The following is a 21,062-nucleotide window of genomic DNA, read 5'->3' as shown; positions in this document are numbered from 1 at the left end:
TGTACATACAATCTTATTAGAGCTCACATATATAATAACAATGTGCCTCAGTTCTACAGCTTAGATAAAAATATTAATTAAGGACGGCCGTAGTGTATGAATTACCTAGTACAAACATATATATATATATATATATATATATATATATATATATATATATATATATACTATCATTTATTAACATGTACTTTGCTCTCGCACTCATGTCGCAAAGTGAGTTTTGTGGAAATCTAGATTTACATGAAAACATTGCCAATATATAGTGGGTGCGTCATGTTCAATCCGCGTGAAGTTTTGTTGCTCTATCTAGAATCTATCTAGCTGGATGTTGTATACTTCAGTTTGCTATTTCAAATCATCCATGTTAGTATGAATAGAATAAAGTAAAATAAAAACTTTGCAATATCTGAAGAAACTGATATAAAAGAACTGCTGTAGCGGACTGGATCGCCTTCTTTATTACTGCCCATACTGCACGAAGTGAAGTAAAATATCACAAATGAATTCAAATTATAAAATTTTGAGTTTCACTTGACCATAATTCTGTTTTTCAAACTTATTACACAAGGTTAATCTAAAATGTTCTTGACAGGAAGGAAAATTTTTCCGAAAATATAAAATAAATTTGCATGCATTGAAAATGTGAAGACCTGGCACGCCATTCTGTTGGGTATCAAAAAATAATCTAAAATTGAGGATACCGGGACACGTATGATATTTAGCAAAAATTATTTTCCTATAAAACTTCTCTTGTATGCACGACTGTGGTATGTACGTGTACCATAGTGTACAGTAGTGTATGTACGCTAGGCGGTGTTTAAACAAGCAATCAATGTTATCTTTTAATTGATTAACACACTAATGCTAGTCAGACAACCAAATTAGGACATTCTATCTTTATTCAGATTAGTGTGGAGTGATGATTTGGTTTGTGTCAATTTCCTGAACAACAATTTGACTCGAGACCTACCGGTATTCGCTGAATCAGACACTATATGCGTGATTAACTTCCTTGGTCGGTTAATACATGTATCTTTATCCAGTGTTATTTCTATGGAAATAATGAAACATATACAATTTCCAAGGCAGTAAAGGACGAAAGAATTCTCCTTTAACCTCTGAAATACATTACCCGGAAAACAGAATTAGTTAAAACTAAATATTCAAAGTTATAGTGTTGTTCAAAGTTAAACGAACACATCAGTTCAATGGTGAATTTAAGGGTGTCTCACAATAATGTCACGTGCGGGGGTATCGACATCTACTTTGCAAGGAGTATCTCATCATTGACATCCAACAAACCTCTCTAACATTCTTTCCCCCTTTTTCGTTTGATTTTGTGGTCCCCTCCCCACCTTCCTTGAATCATATAATATCAGGCATCATTATGCTCTCCACCACGCACTTATGAGTATAAATGCTGGTCGTGACGCTTCGGATCATCTATAAAAATATTTATTGTGAAATACAAATTTTAATACTGAATGTTGTATCTGAAGCAGATTTTGAAGTTTTAGAAATTTAGAAGAATTTACAACTATTGATAAATCTAAAAATAGAACGTAAACTTTCTCTCACCATTAGGTGGGGTTGTTTCCCTGTGACGGCAAGAAATGAAAACTGCTTCGATAACACAGAACTCGCGATATCGTAGGAAGGAAGCATATTAATAATGAAGAAGCATTAAAATAAACATCGAATAATGCAACAATTTTAACACCCCCCCCCCCCCGATGTTATGAAAATCCCCAAAAGTAAATTCAGACAACCATTTTTGTTTCCTAGGTCTACATGGAATATGCAATCATCTATACAGTACAGCAACTAGGCTAACATTCACATTGATAAACAAGAGGCCCGTGAGCCACAAGGCTCACCTGAGTCACATTGGCTGTCCAGAAGATTTTACCCTCTTTAATACCATGACAAATTTTAATCCCGTGTTATGGTCTCAACCTAGCCCTATGGGTTTATTATTTTCCCAAACTTGAATCCACACAACACAGAGATGCTTCAATATCGATCTGACTAACATAGTATAGTTTGCTGCTTCAATATCGATATGACTAACATTGTATAGCTTGCTGCTTCAATATCGATCTGACTAACATAGTCTTGCTGTCTGCCTTAGACAGAGGAGATTTTTAAAAATGATTTCAAAGATTTTCCCCAATACTCATGTATCATGTGAAATTTGATTCCCGACCTTAGACCCAAATCAATCTCAAAGTTAATATAAAATTGTATTCACACAATTTGGGAACGTTTGCATATTGACGTGATTTAGTGCGGCCTTGCTACTCTTGAACGATTTGTCTTCATTTTCAATACATTCTCATGTAAGAATTGAATCCCTATTGAAGACAATCCTAGTCAAATCTGCATTACATTGGAATGCTTCCATCTACACCACAATGACATGCTTGTAATTTATATGAGTAGTTTTCGAAAAGAAAGTTTTCAAAGAATTTATATTTTCCATGCCAAATTCTGATGCCTACATGTACCTATTGAAGCTCCATCATAACACACACACACCCTTCGGACCATGAAGGTGCTTGTACATCAATTTGTCTAATCACGGACCTGCTATTCGGGGGGGGGGGGGTATACTGAAATCTGAACTACCTGTGGATGATTGCATACTGATATGACAGAGCAATTCACTTTTGCTCAAGAGAATAATACGTTTTAAAGTTGTTTTCAATAAATATTCCCATACAAAACTTTGTCCCCATATTGCCCCCCCCCCCCCCCCCCCTCCTTCTCGATCCATGATTTGAACAAACTTGAATCTACGTTATTTGATGATGTTTGTATATTGATATGATTAATTATGACCCTGCTGGTCCTGAGAAGATTTTTGAATGTATTTCCTACATTGTATATATCTCATTGTGAAAAATTCCCTATTGTGGAATTTGTGGCCCCAATTTACCCCTAGGACCCATGATTTGAATAATTGTGAATCGGAAACGTTTACATAAGTTTTGTCTTTTCTTGTTCCGTGGTTCTTAAGAATACTTATAAAAGATACCACCATATTTTCACTATTTCTTAATCATCACCCTTTAAAAAGGGCGTACTTCTCCATCTGAATAATTCTGAATACCCTTTACACAAGTGTTTTATTGCAAGTTTGGTTGGAATCGGCCCTGTGCTTCTGAAGAAGATGTCAAAAATATTACAAGTTTACGGACGGACAGACAAACGGACGGTGACGCCGGGCAAAATATGTGATCAAAAAAGTTCATTTAAGCTGTTTCAAATTAGATTAATTTAAAAGACTAGCTGATTCGTGGCGATGCGATATTTTAATAAACTGGTCATTTAGTCTTTGGTTGATAGTAAACAAAACAGATTTTGCATTGAAAGGGAATTTCGTTATTCTTATACCTATGATAAACTCACAGAAATTAAAATGTATGCAAAATGTCCAATCAATCAGGCAGACATTCGGGTACAACGACAATATTAATGCTTAGCTCAAACTTTAAAGAAAAATATCACACATGGTAAAGGATTAGTGCGGTGCGCAATTTGGAATCAAGTATTAAATCCATCACATGTACATGCTTGTATAAAGAGAAAGGTATTTTCATTTCCTTCATTACTCAAAAATACTCAAACTCTGCTACAATATATACTGTTCATATTTGTGATTAAATATATATAATCTCATCGAATCCGAGTGAATCTAAAGCCACAAACACGTTAAATCAGAAGAATTGACCTCGGAGGTCACCAGTTCCAAAAAATCACTGCACTAGTCATATTTGTAAATATGCCAGGAAATGAAACTGATTTCTGCCAGAAAAAGACGAAAACGAGGCGTAAATTCAAAGTTAAACCAAACCAGTCTACATCGGCAATCTTGATCAATGGAATGAATTCAAGATGAAACTAATGCAGATTTATCGAAGATTCTCATGGTATTAAAATGTATCCAATATGCCAATTTTATTGAAAATTCATGATAGAAATTTCTCAGTGGCACATTTTCCCGCAATAATTGTTTTCTAACACTTCTAAAACGTTTTAGTCATTCATGACACAATGCAATATTTCAAAACACTTACTGGTCATTTAAACCATGTATTGCTTTTAACCATAAAAATAATCGGGAATCGATCTCCATAGGCATTTCACGCGGTTGATATCGTCAAGTGCCTTCGCTATCGTTAAAGCGAAGGGATGGATCCAGAAATTTTCAAACGCAGAGGCGGGGAGAGCGGCGTGTTTGTACATTTACTGCGCAAAGTGTGCGTGTTTGTGAAGAGCATAACATTTTATTAAAAACAAGGAATGGGTTGCAACCCCCTCTAAATCCGTCACTGAAACGTAACAATACACAGATTTCATATAAATCATATGGCTGATAGAGCAAGAGACCATTGCATTAAGTAAACAATATGAAGACATTCACAATGTACATAATGCTTATCCAGGGCTTCACCTTCAACTCTCTATAAATTCGTTACGAGTAAGTTTCTTACATCTATAGCATACTATATGCGAGTATATATGTATTCATTGCCCCTGATCTGTTCATTTGTTTGCTTGACCCATATGGCTGCATTCTGCAATAGAGTATTCTACAATTTCGTTATGAAATCTGATGTTCTTTTGTTTTATCAATATCGACCGATTATTCGGGTGTGAAAGGGGGCAAGTTTCCTATACAAAGGTTTCTTTGGTAAGCAGAGGGGGGTATTGTATAACCTTATTTATATTAAACTCTTGTTCAACGACAATTCACACTGACCTGCGATTTTCTTTCGATTGTAAAAGCTTTTGTCAAGGCGTCAAGAGCTCATTTTCAAAAAAAATATATAGATATATTCATGTTAACACGTTTTATCAATACTTGCAAAATACGTCACAAATTGGATGTTCTGACTTCAACTCATAGATATTGACCAAGTAGTTCTTGTCTTAACAATTTATTACATTGTAAGTAACAATCATATAAAGTGTATAACAGAGTATAAAAAAAATGTATAATGGATGAAATGTTTTTGATCTCAGTATATGAAATTTTCCGTGTTATGCAATCCTTAGAACGAACAGTACTTAAAAGCACTTCCTGTGGACAATGGATGGACCAGATTCATCGTATTCCTGTTTGCTGATCCACATCTGTTGGAAGGTGGAGAGAGAAGCAAGGATGGAACCACCGATCCAGACGGAGTATTTCCTCTCTGGTGGGGCAATGATCTTAATTTTCATTGTGCTAGGAGCTAAAGCTGTGATTTCTTTCTGCATACGGTCAGCAATACCAGGGTACATGGTTGAACCACCAGATAATACTGTGTTTGCGTACAAGTCTTTACGGATATCAACATCACACTTCATGATACTGTTGTATGTGGTTTCATGGATACCGGAAGATTCCATTCCAAGGAAAGATGGCTGGAACGTTGCCTCTGGGCACCTGAATCGCTCGTTTCCAATGGTGATAACCTGACCATCAGGAAGTTCATAACTCTTCTCCAGGGACGATGAGGATGCAGCAGTGCCCATCTCCTGTTCGAAGTCCAAAGCAACATAGCACAATTTCTCTTTAATGTCTCTGACGATTTCTCTTTCAGCTGTGGTTGTGAAGGAGTAACCGCGTTCTGTGAGGATTTTCATGAGGTAATCGGTCAGATCACGTCCAGCAAGATCCAATCGCATGATGGCGTGGGGAAGGGCGTAACCTTCATAGATGGGTACTGTGTGAGATACTCCGTCTCCGGAATCCAGTACAATACCAGTTGTACGACCGGAAGCGTACAGGGAAAGTACGGCCTGGATAGCGACGTACATGGCGGGAGAGTTGAAGGTTTCGAACATGATCTGTGTCATCTTTTCTCTGTTGGCCTTGGGGTTAAGTGGGGCCTCGGTCAGGAGGACGGGATGTTCCTCTGGGGCTACACGGAGTTCATTGTAGAAGGTGTGATGCCAGATCTTCTCCATATCGTCCCAGTTGGTGACGATACCGTGTTCAATGGGGTACTTGAGAGTGAGGATTCCTCTCTTGCTCTGAGCCTCGTCTCCTACATAGCTGTCTTTCTGACCCATACCAACCATTACACCCTGAAAATTATTGAATTATAAAGTTATTCATTTGAGTATATGTATATAGAGGATATAGTTCATGTAATAATAAGCATGGGTTTAGAGAAAAACAACATTTTACTGAATGTGTACATGTATATGCCGAATCACTTTAAAATATGCACGAGTTCAAGTGAATCGAAGCGAACCGTGCTATACAAAAAAAAACCCAACCCACCCAGTATCACCATTAGAAGAAAGAAAAAACGTTACAAAGATAGAAAAGCCATGGCTGTTGTGCAGAAATTAAGAATTTTCAAATGCGTAATTCTTATATCATCATTAGCCTCTGATAACGGTTTTATTACTCCGCTTTGAACCACGAGGTTCCCGTCTTATGCTACTCATCAATATAAGTAAACTACTAAATGAAATCGCTAGAATATTTCAAATATATTTAAGCAATCTTGATTCGAAATTATCTTCTTAAACGCTGTGTACGATGCCACCTCTCCACTCACTAGTTGCCAACCACGCCCAAATTTCCATTCATTAAATGCCACGTGTTCTAATAAAGTCTAATAAAGACTAGTAGATTGATACAGTCGTAGTGCGATAGTCTACATATAATTCAATTTACCTGATGTCTGGGTCGTCCAACAATGGAGGGGAACACGGCCCTGGGGGCATCGTCTCCGGCGAATCCGGCCTTGCACATTCCGGATCCATTATCAATAACTAAAGCTGCAACGTCTTCGTCACCCATTTTTTTCTGTTACTTTTGAATATTCTTCCTACACTCAGTGTACGTGTTGATCTGAATGAGAAAGCCAGCCGGTGCGCGTTCCTAAATATAAGCCGAGACACAAGTTCACCTGGAAGATTACCATATATGGTAAAACCTATCGGGCGTTTAAATGTCTGGAAATCACGTGATATACCCGCAGGGAGCTGTAATGCACATTTTATGAGTGTCCTGTTCTATTGACTTGTTTTGGGGCTGTGAGTGTTCATAATGCATGACAAATTGACGACTTCTCGGTGTAACAAACGAATGCACCGTTTATTTTATCAGACATTACCAAGGCAGATAAATTATGTCTTTTTTATGATCAATTTTATAACACACGCACATGTGTAACGTAAAAATAAAAAGAAAATAAAACGAATATATGCAGTTTCAAAGTTTATTCAAAACACTAGCGCTAGTGTTTGAATACATATTTAGGGACTGCATATTTTTCTTCTATTTTCATATCATTTTAACTGCATGTGATACCAACTCTTTCTTGGATTATGTACACACACACACTCGTTATGGAATGTGTCATTCTGATTTTCATTATTTATTTACAACTGTACCGAATCAACTTCTAATATATATATATATATATATATATATATATATATATATAGCAGGGCCGTAAATTACATGGAGGCGGAGGAGGCAGCTGCCTCCTCCAACTTTTGAGCCAAAAAAATTAAAATTTAAAGTTCATTAGAATTTATGTTGTTTCCAATAACTAAGAACATGATACCTCCCTTAAAAAGCATTCCAAATCTTTCTTTTAGAATGAGTTAGTCAAGTAACATCTTAGAAGGCCCTAGAATCAAGGATTTTGCACGAAACGTGTTCATTGTGCACAAAATGTGCTCAGCATCTGGGGGCCTGGGCGGCCCCCAGACCCCCGCTTAATTTCCTGCCTCCTCCAAATTGAAGGTTAATTTACGGCCCTGTATAGAGAGAGAGAGAGGGGGGAAGAGAGAGGGAGAGAGAGAGAGAGAGAGAGAATGAGAGGAGAGAGAGAAATGACAAGGTATCGGCCAATCCTGGATTATTCGTTTACCGAATTCGTTTTATATTATGTAAATGGTAAAAGTATCACTAAAAGATACATTGATATGTATTAAAGGGGTATTAGCTGTCATTTTGTCTCAAAACTTTTAATTCATCAAAATTATCCCATATTATATATTTCAGTAATAACACCAGTATTTAATTATTTCAAACACTTTTTACCCTCAAAACAGGCACATGATTTTGTAATTTTGGTGATTAAATAATTATTGTCTTGAAAGACAACAATTCTTTAAATTTTCAAACGTATGGTAAATCGTCGTGTCTTGTTTAGAAAAATGTAAACAATAATTCCTTCCACTCTCGGAGATATAAATGACGAAATCTTTTGATTTATTGAATTCCTCTTATTGGGAGAACTTAAATTTTTTCCAAAAACTCTTAGAATTTACGTCATTATATTTAGTTCACCTTATTAATAATGGCAGAAAATAGTAAAATTAATACATAGGAGACATATTTCAAGCCCTATAAAATCTGTAAAATGCAGGAGCTCCCGGGAGCTACGTCCCCTGGGCCCCCAGTGGGGGTATCAAGGCGGCCCCCAGTTCCCCTGCCTCATAAAGTTGCGCCTCTTTATTGCTGTTTCTAAATCCGCTCCTGCACACGGACATATTGATTTTGTCAAACATGAAATGACTGAATACACAACATCTATCCCTGCTGTATTTTTGTAGGATACATATTTATATTGTTATCTATTTATTTTTGTAGTTGATTTCACCAACAACTCATCCAAACTTTCAGTTTTTAGCTCACCTTAGCTGAAAGCTCGAGTGAGCTTTTCGGATCGCGTTTTGTCTGTCGTCCGTCTGTCCGTAAACTTTTATCATTTTCGATTTCTGCTGCAGAACTAAGGATTATTTTTAAGCAAACTTCCAACAAAGCATTCTTAAAATTGTATGAAGGGGATTCAATATTCGTCAAAAGAAAAAGCCACGTTGTGTTTTAAGAAGAGAAATGTTCTCAAGAACCACTGCGCCAAAAACTATGACATTTTTGAAATATTTGAATGCATCTTATAATAATAATAATAATGTCCTTTATTTCAACAGGATAGCACAATTAGTTTAAAACTAGTTTACATTGTGGTCCTGAAAACATATATACAGACAGCAGTATTATACAGATACAATATAAAATAGTATATGAAGGTGTGTTGTATACATACATGTATGCTATTTACATATATAAAACTGAAAATAAAACAAAGTAAACAAATAAAAATAAAACTGAAAATAATAAAAAACAAATCTATATGGTTTTAATTTCCCTAATGAAAAAAATTTCAAAGATAAGCGGATTTAAAAGTTTCCAATGTTGGGTAATATTTTAAAAATTCTGGCATATTATTCATTAACTGCGAACCGTAAATTGTAAAAGACTTTCTAAAATATTGTGTCTTTGCTCTCTGGATATATAATGAATTACTTTGACTTAATCTGGTAGATCTACTGCTAATTTCATGAACATACTGAAAAACATCTAAATAATCGGGGGTTAGACTATGTAAAACTTTGAAGAGAAGAATGATAGTTCTATATACAAAATAGTCTGACAGAGGCATCCATCTAAGTTGCTACATCATTTCTGTTGTAGGTGTATAAAAATTTCTATTTAAAATCACTCTAGCAGCTCGCTTTTGAAGTTTGCATAATTTGTAAAGACCGTCCTTGTTTTTCATATTGCCCCAGTCAGTACAACAGTAGTTAAAATTAGGAAAAACAATTGTATTAAAAATTTATAGTAATAATTCAGTTGACAAGAATGAACGTAATCTAGATAACACACCTATATTGCTTGCAAGTTTTTTGGTTAAAATTTCAACATGTTCAGACCACGTGAGACATCTGTCAAATATAAACAGATTTCTTCAGAGCAAATTTAGATTTATTCAAAGCAAATGATAAGTCATGCTAATATTGAAACAACCTTAGGTACAACCTATCGCAGATTCAAGTTTGTTCAAATGTACGCCCCCGTGGATAGATTGGGGTCACAATCGGGGATAAAAGGTTTAGATTGAATATACAAGAAAAAATTATCTTGAAAATCTTCTCTAAATTGACCATGATTTGTCTTTAATTTGCAGGCATACTCAAGTAATGCAAATTCAAATTTGTTGAAATCCTCCCCTGTGGTAGACTAGGGCCACATTAGGGGATTAAAGTATTATGTTGGGATATACATGTATAGGAAAATCCTTCCTCTCAAGAGCAACAGGATTATAATTAGTCGTATCAATATGCAAGCATACTCAGGTAACGTAGATTTAATTTTGTATACATTATGGCCCCGGGTGGGACCGCTTATAAAAAATATTTTTTCTCTAGAGAAGAAGTGCCATGATTAGTCATATTGTATGATGTCCGGATAGGACCATTTGCAAAAGCGTGGCAGCGCGTTAGTCACAACTCGCCTTCGCGCCGACAAGCAACGCGCCGTCACGCTAACACAACTTTACACAACTCGCTTTCACGCCGACAAGCAACGCGCAGTGACGCTAACAGAACTCACTTTCACGCCGACAAGCAACGCGCAGTGACGCTAACAGAACTCGCCTTTGCGCCGACAAGCAAACAGAACTCGCCTTCGCGCCGACAAGCAACGCGCAGTCACGCTAACAGAACTCACCTTCGCGCCGACAAGCAACGCGCAGTCACGCTAACACAACTTGCCTTCGCGCCGACAAGCAACGCGCAGTCACGCTAAAGGCCCTTTTATACTGAGCGCGAACGCGAACGCGACCACTGCGAGTTTTCACGCGACTTTCCGCGCGAATCATTGTTCGTATTGAAAGCGGTGATACTCGTGGAAATTCGCAGATGACACGAGGTCATTTATGTTTTGGCCATGGCGAGCTACATATCTTCGGCTTTTATCATAAATAATTGGATGTTCCTCGATTAAGAGAATGAGTTGTTCTGTTCTGTCACCTGGCATGATGAAGCCTGAATTGTCACAGACAAGTATGACTTTTGACCTCACATTCTGATTGGCTAATGAAAATTGTTCGCGCGGTCTTTTTCCCAAAAATTCGCTCTGGAGACTATTTCCGCGGTGTTCCGCGCGAACATGAATTTGGCCGCGTTCACCGTCAGTATAAACAACATCATTCAAAATGAAGTTAAGCAATCCAATGCGAACGCCGCGTTCGCGCTCAGTATAAAAGGGCCTTTACAGAACTCGCCTTCGCGCCGACAAGCAACGAGCCATCACGCTAACAGAGCTCGCCTTCGCGCCAACAATCAACGCACAGTCACGCCAACAGAACTCACATTCGCGCCGACAAGCATCGCGCAGTCACGCTAACACAACTGGTCTTCGTGCAGACAAGCGAGTTGTGTAAGCGTGACTGCGCGTTGCTTGTCGGCCCGAAGGCAAGATGTGTTAGCGTGACTTTGTGTTGCTTGTCGGCGCGAAGCGCAAGTTATGTAAAGTTGTGTTAGCGTGAATGCGCGTTGCTTGTCGGCGCAAAAACGCGTTCCTTCGCACCGGGTTATCAAAGATCAACTGGTGTGCGCCGGTTTGACAAAGGAATTCCTTTGATCCAATTATTTTCCTAAAAAGTAAAGTGGATCTAAGGGGGTGGAGGATGTTAAATAGCTTGTGAACACTATTTTGTACTACAAATATTTGAATATTCTATCAAAATGACAAGAACGATAGTAATGTTCCTTATTTTTTCGCCGGCTTATTTCATTTGTCAGTGCGCCGCTTTACGCCGTTCTCTCTCCTTTGATTTATTGACAGAAGAAATTCTTGCATCATAAATTTATTACATTGCAACAAATATATAAAGTGTATAACAAAGTATTAAAAATGTATAAAGGATGAAATGTTATGGTCTCAATATATGAAAATTTGTATAATATCTTAAGAGTCCCTAGAAAGAACAGTACTTAAAAGCACTTCCTGTGGACAATGGATGGACCAGATTCATCGTATTCCTGTTTGCTGATCCACATCTGTTGGAAGGTGGAGAGAGAAGCAAGGATGGAACCACCGATCCAGACGGAGTATTTCCTCTCTGGTGGGGCAATGATCTTAATTTTCATTGTGCTAGGAGCTAAAGCTGTGATTTCTTTCTGCATACGGTCAGCAATACCAGGGTACATGGTTGAACCACCAGATAATACTGTGTTTGCGTACAAGTCTTTACGGATATCAACATCACACTTCATGATACTGTTGTATGTGGTTTCATGGATACCGGAAGATTCCATTCCAAGGAAAGATGGCTGGAACGTTGCCTCTGGGCACCTGAATCGCTCGTTTCCAATGGTGATAACCTGACCGTCAGGAAGTTCATAACTCTTCTCCAGGGACGATGAGGATGCAGCAGTGCCCATCTCCTGTTCGAAGTCCAAAGCAACATAGCATAATTTCTCTTTAATGTCTCTGACGATTTCTCTCTCAGCTGTGGTTGTGAAGGAGTAACCGCGTTCTGTGAGGATTTTCATGAGGTAATCGGTCAGATCACGTCCAGCAAGATCCAATCGCATGATGGCGTGGGGAAGGGCGTAACCTTCATAGATGGGTACTGTGTGAGATACTCCGTCTCCGGAATCCAGTACAATACCAGTTGTACGACCGGAAGCGTACAGGGAAAGTACGGCCTGGATAGCGACATACATGGCGGGGGAGTTGAAGGTTTCGAACATGATCTGTGTCATCTTTTCTCTGTTGGCCTTGGGGTTAAGTGGGGCCTCGGTCAGGAGGACGGGGTGTTCCTCTGGGGCCACACGGAGTTCATTGTAGAAGGTGTGATGCCAGATCTTCTCCATGTCGTCCCAGTTGGTGACGATACCGTGTTCAATGGGGTACTTGAGGGTGAGGATACCTCTCTTGCTCTGGGCCTCGTCTCCTACATAGCTGTCTTTCTGACCCATACCAACCATAACACCCTAAAAATCGAATTGTAAAAATACATTACTTTGAATTTGAGTTTATGCATGGATAATGGACGTAGTTATACTATATGCTATAAGCACAAAAAAAAAATAAATGTTCAAATCAATTTATCCATTCACACGACATAATACACGTATATATGCCGAATCAGCAATATTCAAGTGCACGTGAAGTGAATCGAAACGTATCGTACTATATCAAATAACGTTATTCTTCTACCAATCTAAATAAAATCAGATGTAGGTCCAATTTTAATTAGATTGTTTTTGTACAGAATTAAAAGAAAAACGATAAAGGTATCTAGATAAACCACGTTTCTCGTCCAGAAAATCAAAAAAGAAAAAAAAAAGAAATATGAAATTGCGTATTTACATGTATTATAGATCAGTATATATTCAAAATTAGCCTCTAATGAAATGTAGGGACTGGTTCTGATTACAGGTAGACTGCTCAACAATACATTAATGAATCACGTGGTTCCTGTTCAGTGTTATTCATATAGAATGTACTAGTAGATGTGGATTTAAAAAAAATGAACACACTGCTTAATGAAAGTTCTAATATATTATATTAAAGCAAAATCTTTTTAACAGTGTGTACGATGCCACGCCCCTACACACTAGGTCGCCAGCCACACCCAAATTCTTAAAAGCCACGTGTTCTAACAAAGACTTGTAAATCAATATAAGTCAAGTGTTATGTAGTCCACATGTAATTCAATAGTCACAAATGCTATCCAATTGATTTGTTCAATAAATGTGCTTTATATACGACAGAGCTAGAAGCATTAAACAATTGATTGTTCCAAATATAGTTAGGGAAACAGAATTTACCTGATGTCTGGGTCTTCCAACAATGGAGGGGAACACGGCCCTGGGGGCATCGTCTCCGGCGAATCCGGCCTTGCACATTCCAGATCCATTATCAATAACTAAAGCTGCAACGTCTTCGTCACCCATTTTGTTTTATTTTTCAGTTCCTTGGCCTACCACCGTCAGTACGAGTTTTCTAATGAATGAGGAGGCCGGCCGGTGCGGTTCCTTAAATATAGCTGACAAACACATTCACCTGAAAGATTACCTTATATGGTAAAAACTATTCGGCGTTTAAATATCTGGGAATCACCTGATATACCCGCAGGGAGCTGTAATTATATTACACGCTAAAACAGGTCAATTATGAGTGTGAGGTGACATCCGAATGAAACAAAGTTTGGCTTTTATTCAATGGAAGATTTTATGTTTTTATGTTTTGATAAACTTGTATCTCAAATATTTCATTCATCGCACTGACTATATCATAAAACGGACACTCCTCAAGAGTACTAAATTATGTATCTTTTTAATTTTTGATTAACTTTGAAATGAAACGGCACTGACGGGTATTCACCATCCAAGTTTATCATCTCTCTCTCTCTCTCTCTCTCTCTCTCTCTCTCTCTCCTCGCTGTGAATTGTGTATATGATAAAATTAAAACTGACATGACTTCATAAATACGCAATATGTTTTTCAGTTAACCTGGATTACCCTACCAGAATATAAAGTTCAAGTACATTCTATACAATATATTCTGTTTTCAGGGCTTTCAAATAATTTTCACTAGTATGAAATAATTCCCAATACCAAATACAATTATCACGCTTGAGTGCACATGATCTACTAGTTTGAATTGACTAATGTACATCTCTGATCCTATCGACATGATCTTTACCAAAGGATTAATTCAGGGTAACAAAAACAAAAGGCCAAAAAATCCATAGGACACATCGCTCACCTGGGTAACCGTGGTCCTGCCATTGTTCAGCTGTTGTGATTTTTAAAAGATTTTTTTTTTTATCAACCTTTACTCCCATAAAAAATTCGACCCCATATTGTGGCCCTAACCTAGCCCCAGAGGATCACAACATAACTGAAAATGAATTCACACAACACTGAGATGTCTCAACACCAATATGACTAACCTGATCTTACTTTTCTGGATAAGACCAAGGTCATAAGGTAATTGATTATGGTATGTTATGAAGATATTGCCACAAGAAACCTATACTTAGTATATCTACAGAATATGAAAGCTCCATCTTTCAGGAGAAATTAAAGTAATTTCTCCCTCTTGTGTGAATGTATGAATGAGTGTTATTATCAGATATTAAATTTTGGAGAGAGAAAATTCCTTCCTCTTACGATGTCATCAGATTGTGCGAAATCGATGATTTATTTAGATTTATCCATGATAGGAACATAGATTTTGTTGAAGTCTATTTCGATAGTTATTGTAAAAAATATTGTTGAAAATAAACTATTTCAAAAGTCTAAGTTACAGATGAATAATCTACGATATGTTTCAATATATTGAATCCAAGAGTAATAATTCTGCTTTTATTGATATCTTTATAAAATCTATCAATCGATATATCTCCTTTATTTTTTACAGACATTTTGTATATTTTATGAAGGAACAGTTTTGAAATTGTTGTGAATGCTATCATATCGTCATAATAAGTTTTTATGAAATTTGGATAACGCTGTTTAAAGAAAATTGCAATTTTCTAACGGTGATATATGATTCTGTTTATGTATGTCTCGCATCTTAAACACTGTGATGACCTATAAATATTTGATAATTTATTAGTTTTAACTCTAATGAATGGAAATAAATACACCTTTTAAACTTGTATCAGATAAAACTGCGAGTATGGAGTTACCTTAAATAGGTAAAAGTTTCATTAAAAGTAGGTTTAAACTTCTAGGTCATGATCACACGGTCAAGCTCCACAAAATACTAATGTCTTGCCATAAAGATACTATATACAAAATATGAAAGCCCTACCTTCAGGAGATATTGAATAGGCCAGGGGTTTTATTAGAATGTAGGTAAAATTCCAAAGCCAAAAGATCAAACACCATTGTGTACAAAGCCTGGCCACAAAGAATCTATCTACAAAACATTAAAGACCCATTTAAAATAGTTTCGAATATATTTAATCAGTTATATTTTATAAGAGATAGGTCAAATTCCGAGTTCAAGGTCAAAGTTCAAGATATGAAATGAAATGTATTGTCGTAAGAAATATATATACATGATATGAATGATCTACCTTAAATAGTTCAGGACATATTGCATAGGTCAGATTGTTATCAAAAGTAGGTCCAACGTCCAAGTCAAGGTCACAATATCACACACCATTGCATCATATAAAAGGATTCTCCGTAGAAATGTATAATGTATACAAACGGGATAATTTTCAGCCTCTCCATCGTCAACTTCCCAGATTTATGTAGCAATATTCCATTATCACCCGCATATGGTGTTGATTCGATACGCAAGAGCTTGTTCTGTGTAAGGTCGCGAAAGTTTTTAAATCGAGACAGGCTACTGACAAACAAGTTGATGGTAGAGGGGTTTCAACAGTCTCCAGGCCCGTAGGAAGCAATTTTACTTGGGGGGGGGGGGGGGGGGGGCACCACACCAAAGTAATTTACGACAAAAAATTTACGACAAAAAAGTGATATCGACAAAACCATTAATAAAAAGATAACTGCATAAATATGTGCAAGCATTGAGGAGTACGTCATGTACATAAATCTAATTATGTACATAGAATCTAATTAGTTTCCCAGAAAACCCCTCAACTTTAATTTTAAGTTTTTGGGGTTTTTTTTGGAGGGGGGTGTTAAGGATTTTTTAAAATCTTTTTTGTTTTTGTTTATATCTTTATCATTTTGTTATCAATCATTTCTGAGTCATAAGGTATTTAGTACTCGGTAAACTTTCCAAAAATCGCCAGTCTGTGTTCACTTTCACTTACGAACACCTCAACTATTTTTTCTGGATTCAGTTCATCAGTCTCATTTTTATGAACATGCAATAAAAGCAAATTGTTTGTTCGTATTTGGCTCACTGTTGATCTCAGTGATGTTTTCAATCTTTTCAAGGCGCTGAATGAACGCTCACTGGTTGCGTTAGTTGCAGGAAGTACCAAAATTAGTTTAAGAATTTTGAGGATCTCGGCAAACAGACTTTTTTCATTTGAATGTCTGAAAAATTCAACCACACTTGGTATATCTGGCGTAAAGTCTTTTGGCAAAACAGTCTTTAACATTATAAGCTGGCAGTGAAGATCCTTTGGCTTCAAATCTGTATCATATAGGGTCGTGACAAAATTGAATTCTTCTTCAAACGTTTGACCTGTGCAAGCCTTAATTACGAGGTTTTCAAGATTAACATAAGCTTTGTAACCTGGTTGGTCAAATCTAGATTTCATGCCAGCTAAAAGCAGATCTAATGCCTCGTAGAAATCTTTCCTATACATATCTGCACACGATGAAAAAGTATGTGCTGCTGTCCCATCATCAAGTTTACGAGGAATTTTGCGTTTTCTAGGAAGAACAGGATTATCGATGTTCTTCTGTTTTGCTTTTTCAACAACTTCCTCGTAAAACTGAGTGAAGATTGTCTCATCTCGGAGACTTTGCAAAGCACTCATTGTCGTTGATGCCATTTTTTGACCATCACTCGCCGGGAGATTTGGAGCCCTTGCCAAATTATCACTATAACGTAAAAGTTTTTCACTCAGTAAACACCCAAAGAAGAAATCAAACCTGCACATAGAAGCAGCCACTCCCCTAATTCTGTTTCTCATTTCTACCTCATGCACGTATTGGAGGCTTTCATCCCAAGCATTTTTTAGAATTTCATAGTTTGACAAAATGCTCAAAAATGTGTCGGCTTTTATTGTCCATCTTGTGGGACACAAAACCCTTATTCCCGCTGACGTTTTCTCTAGATTTTGGGCATTTTTTAATGTATTGAAAATCATCTCCCTTCTTGGAGATTCTTTAATCAACTTTGTTATATCCTTTGCAATGTCCAGGGTGTCTCTAAGCAACTTACATCCCTTAATAGAATCACTGCAAGCTAGGTTAAGAGCATGACCATAACCGTGTATGTAAAGGGCTCTGGGTTCAAGTGCATGAATTTGTGTTGCAACACCTGTCTTTGAACCAGCCATGTCATAACACTGGCCTCGTACTTTGTTGATAGGCAGATCGAACCTCAAAAGGGCATCTTTAATTGCTAGGGTTATTGAATTAGCCCCAATGTCAGAAAGACAGTACATCCCTAATAAATCTTTATGAGCGGTAAAAGTTTGATCAACCCATCGAATGCATAAAACAAGTTGCTCTTTGTTGGAAATATCTCGTGTTTCGTCTGCCATTATTGAAAAGAATTCAAACGATTTGATGAAAGCAACAATTTGTTGCAAAACCTGCAACCCCATCACCTGCAAAATTTCATTTTGTATATCTGGAGCAACATACTTATTTGTCTTGCGTTGTAGCCATTCCTGAAGCTGGGGATCGCGTTTAGCCTCTAGCATGAGAAGTTGATTAAAGTTGGAAGTTTTTCTCGTCTTTGTCACCCCGAAGAGCAATTCCTTGTCGAGCAAGAAACTTCAAAATGTTTGTGATTTTAAGCAAATTCTCTCTGTTAGACTTCTTCTCGACTTCGTGCGTCTTTGAAAGACATTCTCCAACATCTTTAACCTCCTCCTTTATCGTAAACTCCCTTTCCATTGCCTCTTTATGGCAATCACTTTTCTCGTGTGCGGCGAATTTTGTGGTTGCTTTTTTCCAGTTTTTAAAACCACTTGATATGAAAGCTTTTTCTTTCTTGTGACAACTGAGAGTCTTCTTCTGAAATGATTTTATGCAAGGAAAACAGAATACAACATCTTTGATTTCTACATAATGATCAAACCAGGAGGCATTGAAAGATCTCATCTTTTTAACAAACTTTTTTGCTGGAAAGAAAATATTCCGTGGCTGATTTGGGGTACTACCGATCTCTGGTGTATGCTATTTTTCATGTACAACCTGGGGCTTTTGAACTGGTATTTCTGAGATATCATATTCTGAAGAAGAAGAAGAATCAATAAAGGAAGCAACCTTAACATGTTTGTCTGTTTCCTTGTTTGCAGTTTCCCCCAATTTACCTGTTTCAATAGACTCCTCATTTGTGTTAGACTCCAAGAGTGGGGAAGGACTATCTAGTGATTGTTTTGGTTCAAATGAGCGATGAGGTTCAGAATCCTCAAAGGATAACCTCGAACGCTTTGAAAGAGGTTCCTCATGCTTGTGAATACAGGCAACAAAATGATTAGGTGTCCGACCATCTATTTTTGTAGCAATTGTTTGAGTCCACATGATGTGGATACTTACTTACTTACTTATCCTCTTCATCCCCGGTGGGACATAAGGCACCAACAAGCTTCCTCCATTTGTCCCTGTCCTTTGCCAAGTGCTGAGCCTGTACCCAGGTGTAACCTTCCTCTTGAAGTTCCACTTGGATGGTTCTCCTCCAGGTGGTTCGAGGTCTATCTGGCTTTCGTTTCCCTGGTGGTGTCCAGTGCAAAGCAGTTTTTGGAATCTTCTCACTGGGCATTCTCAGAAGATGACCTAGCCATCTAAAGCGCCGCTGTTTTATCTGTGTTGAGATACTACTACATTTGCTAATATTGAACAAGTTCTTGTTTGTGATTTTGTTAGGCCAGTATATTCGGTGAATTTTTCTGAGGCAGCTGTTATGGAATGCCTCTATCCTCTGTATGTCGCTCTGTATTATTCTCCAGCATTCCGAGCCGTAAAGGAGGACTGATTTCACGTTGCTGTTAAACAACTTCAGCTTGGTGTTTATGCTGAAGTTTTGTGACTTCCAGATTGGCTGAAGTCTGTGAAAGGCTGTACGGGCTTTTGATATTCTTGATTGTATGTCTGTTTTTGCTCCATTGTCATTGCTGATTACACTGCCAAGATATGTAAAATCTTCTACAATTACAATTGGATGGTTATTGGTGGTAATTGGATCTGTGATTTTCTGGTTTACCACCATCACTTTTGTTTTTGCTATGTTGATGTTTAGTCCGGTCTTTTGGGAATATGAATTTAAGATGTTTGTTTTTTCTTGTAGTTGTCTCTGGGTTGTTGATATTTCTGCTAGGTCATCAGCAAAATCAAGGTCTTCTAATTGTTTAAACATTGTCCACTGTATTCCATTTCTAACAGATGTTGTGTTTCTCTGTATCCAATCTATTACCATCAAGAATAGTATGGGTGATAGAATACATCCTTGACGGACACCAGATTTTACTTCGAATGGATCAGAAATGTTGTTTTCTAATATGATGTTGCATTCAAAACTTTGATAGAAGCATTTTATAAGAGTGATAAGTTTCGTTGGTATACCATATGCTGTCAATATTTCCCAAAGTGTATCTCGGTGGACGCTATCGAAGGCTCTCTTAAAGTCTATAAAGTTTATGAATAAAGGTGTGTTCCATTCAATGCATTGTTCAATTATATCGATATCATTGTGACGTCATTCTTAACGTCTTTCAAAATAAAACTGAAGAAATGTTACATGGACGACAGCAACGGCAAGATTTACATTGTTGAGGATAGTGAGAACGGCAAAGTACATTTGTTGTCGAACTATCTTCTTCGCCCAAACATTCTTTAATTCATTATCATTAGTTTGACGTACACGTATTAAATTCCTGGGGGTGTGCTATAATACAAAACATTCTATATGATTTCGCGTTGGAAAATTTTGTGTTCAATAATATGACAACTAAATGGTAATGAAATACATGTAAGTTCTTATTCTTATTTTTTGTACATGGATTTTGCACTGATATTTTGGTGAAACAACACACAGTTGGTTCAGTCAGTACCAAAACACCGTGTCGTTTACAAACCAATGGATTTCGGCGTGTCACACCATCGCACTTTGGCGTGTCAGACCATTGCACTTTGGCGCATGGGTGAGGACAATCGTACTTTGGCGTGCCACACCATCGGGGTTTGGCGCAGACCATCGCACTTTGGCGTGACCATCGCACTTTGGAGTCCCATCGCACTTTGGAGTCTTACACACACACACACACACACACACACACACACACACACACACATATATATATATATATACATATTTGAACTGCCTGATGAACCATGTAGACATGGAGAAAGCGCTAGCAGTAAATTATTGTTTTTTATGGAATGTGTCATTCTGATTTTCAATATTTATTTACAACTGTGCCGAATCAACTTCTAATATAAATAAATAAATATATATATATATATATATATATATATATATATGATTCCTTTTTCATGTAATGTATACGGATGTCTCCAGATGGCTCAAACTTCGATTTCTCCAAGTTCTCGATCTCTCAAAGCCCAACCTAGG

General features: G+C 37.3%; 2 protein-coding genes across 4 annotated transcripts; both read right to left on the bottom strand.

Annotated features, from left to right (window-relative positions):
* Positions 1-4,927: 4,927 nt before the first annotated feature.
* Positions 4,928-13,901, bottom strand: LOC125669568 (actin, cytoplasmic 1-like). 3 transcript variants are annotated; one of them, XM_056162603.1, is made up of 2 exons: positions 13,645-13,827; positions 4,928-6,078 (listed from the first exon to the last, which is right to left on the bottom strand). In XM_056162603.1, exons 1-2 carry the CDS (start codon positions 13,768-13,770, stop codon positions 5,074-5,076), a joined length of 1,131 nt encoding a protein of 376 aa, XP_056018578.1. In that variant the 5' UTR covers positions 13,771-13,827; the 3' UTR covers positions 4,928-5,073. The 3 variants fall into 3 exon arrangements, with proteins under 3 accessions (XP_056018578.1, XP_056018577.1, XP_048760129.2); XM_056162602.1 differs by lacking the exon at positions 13,645-13,827 and adding an exon at positions 6,680-7,039; XM_048904172.2 differs by lacking the exon at positions 4,928-6,078 and adding an exon at positions 11,657-12,804 and having other exon boundaries at positions 13,645-13,901.
* Positions 13,902-19,034: 5,133 nt separating this feature from the next.
* On the bottom strand, positions 19,035-19,907 carry LOC125668988 (uncharacterized). Its single transcript, XM_048903434.2, has one exon. The coding sequence runs from the start codon at positions 19,905-19,907 to the stop codon at positions 19,035-19,037; it is 873 nt and encodes a 290-aa protein (XP_048759391.2).
* Positions 19,908-21,062: the final 1,155 nt, after the last annotated feature.

The sequence above is a fragment of the Ostrea edulis genome, chromosome 4, assembly GCF_947568905.1.
Source record: "Ostrea edulis chromosome 4, xbOstEdul1.1, whole genome shotgun sequence".
In the NCBI taxonomy this organism is placed as follows: domain Eukaryota; kingdom Metazoa; phylum Mollusca; class Bivalvia; order Ostreida; family Ostreidae; genus Ostrea; species Ostrea edulis.
The sequence above is the reverse complement of the archived record's forward strand: the minus strand, read 5'-3'. Positions and strand labels throughout refer to the sequence as shown.

Coding starts and splice junctions, on each gene's coding strand:
- LOC125668988 (XM_048903434.2), bottom strand. CDS start 19,907: ATGGTAATAGATTGGATACAGAGAAACACAACATCTGTTAGAAATGGA.
- LOC125669568 (XM_048904172.2), bottom strand. CDS start 13,770: ATGGGTGACGAAGACGTTGCAGCTTTAGTTATTGATAATGGATCTGGA. Junction 12,805..13,644: donor TTGGAAGACCCAGACATCAG/GTAAATTCTGTT, acceptor TTCGATTTTTAG/GGTGTTATGGTTGGTATGGG.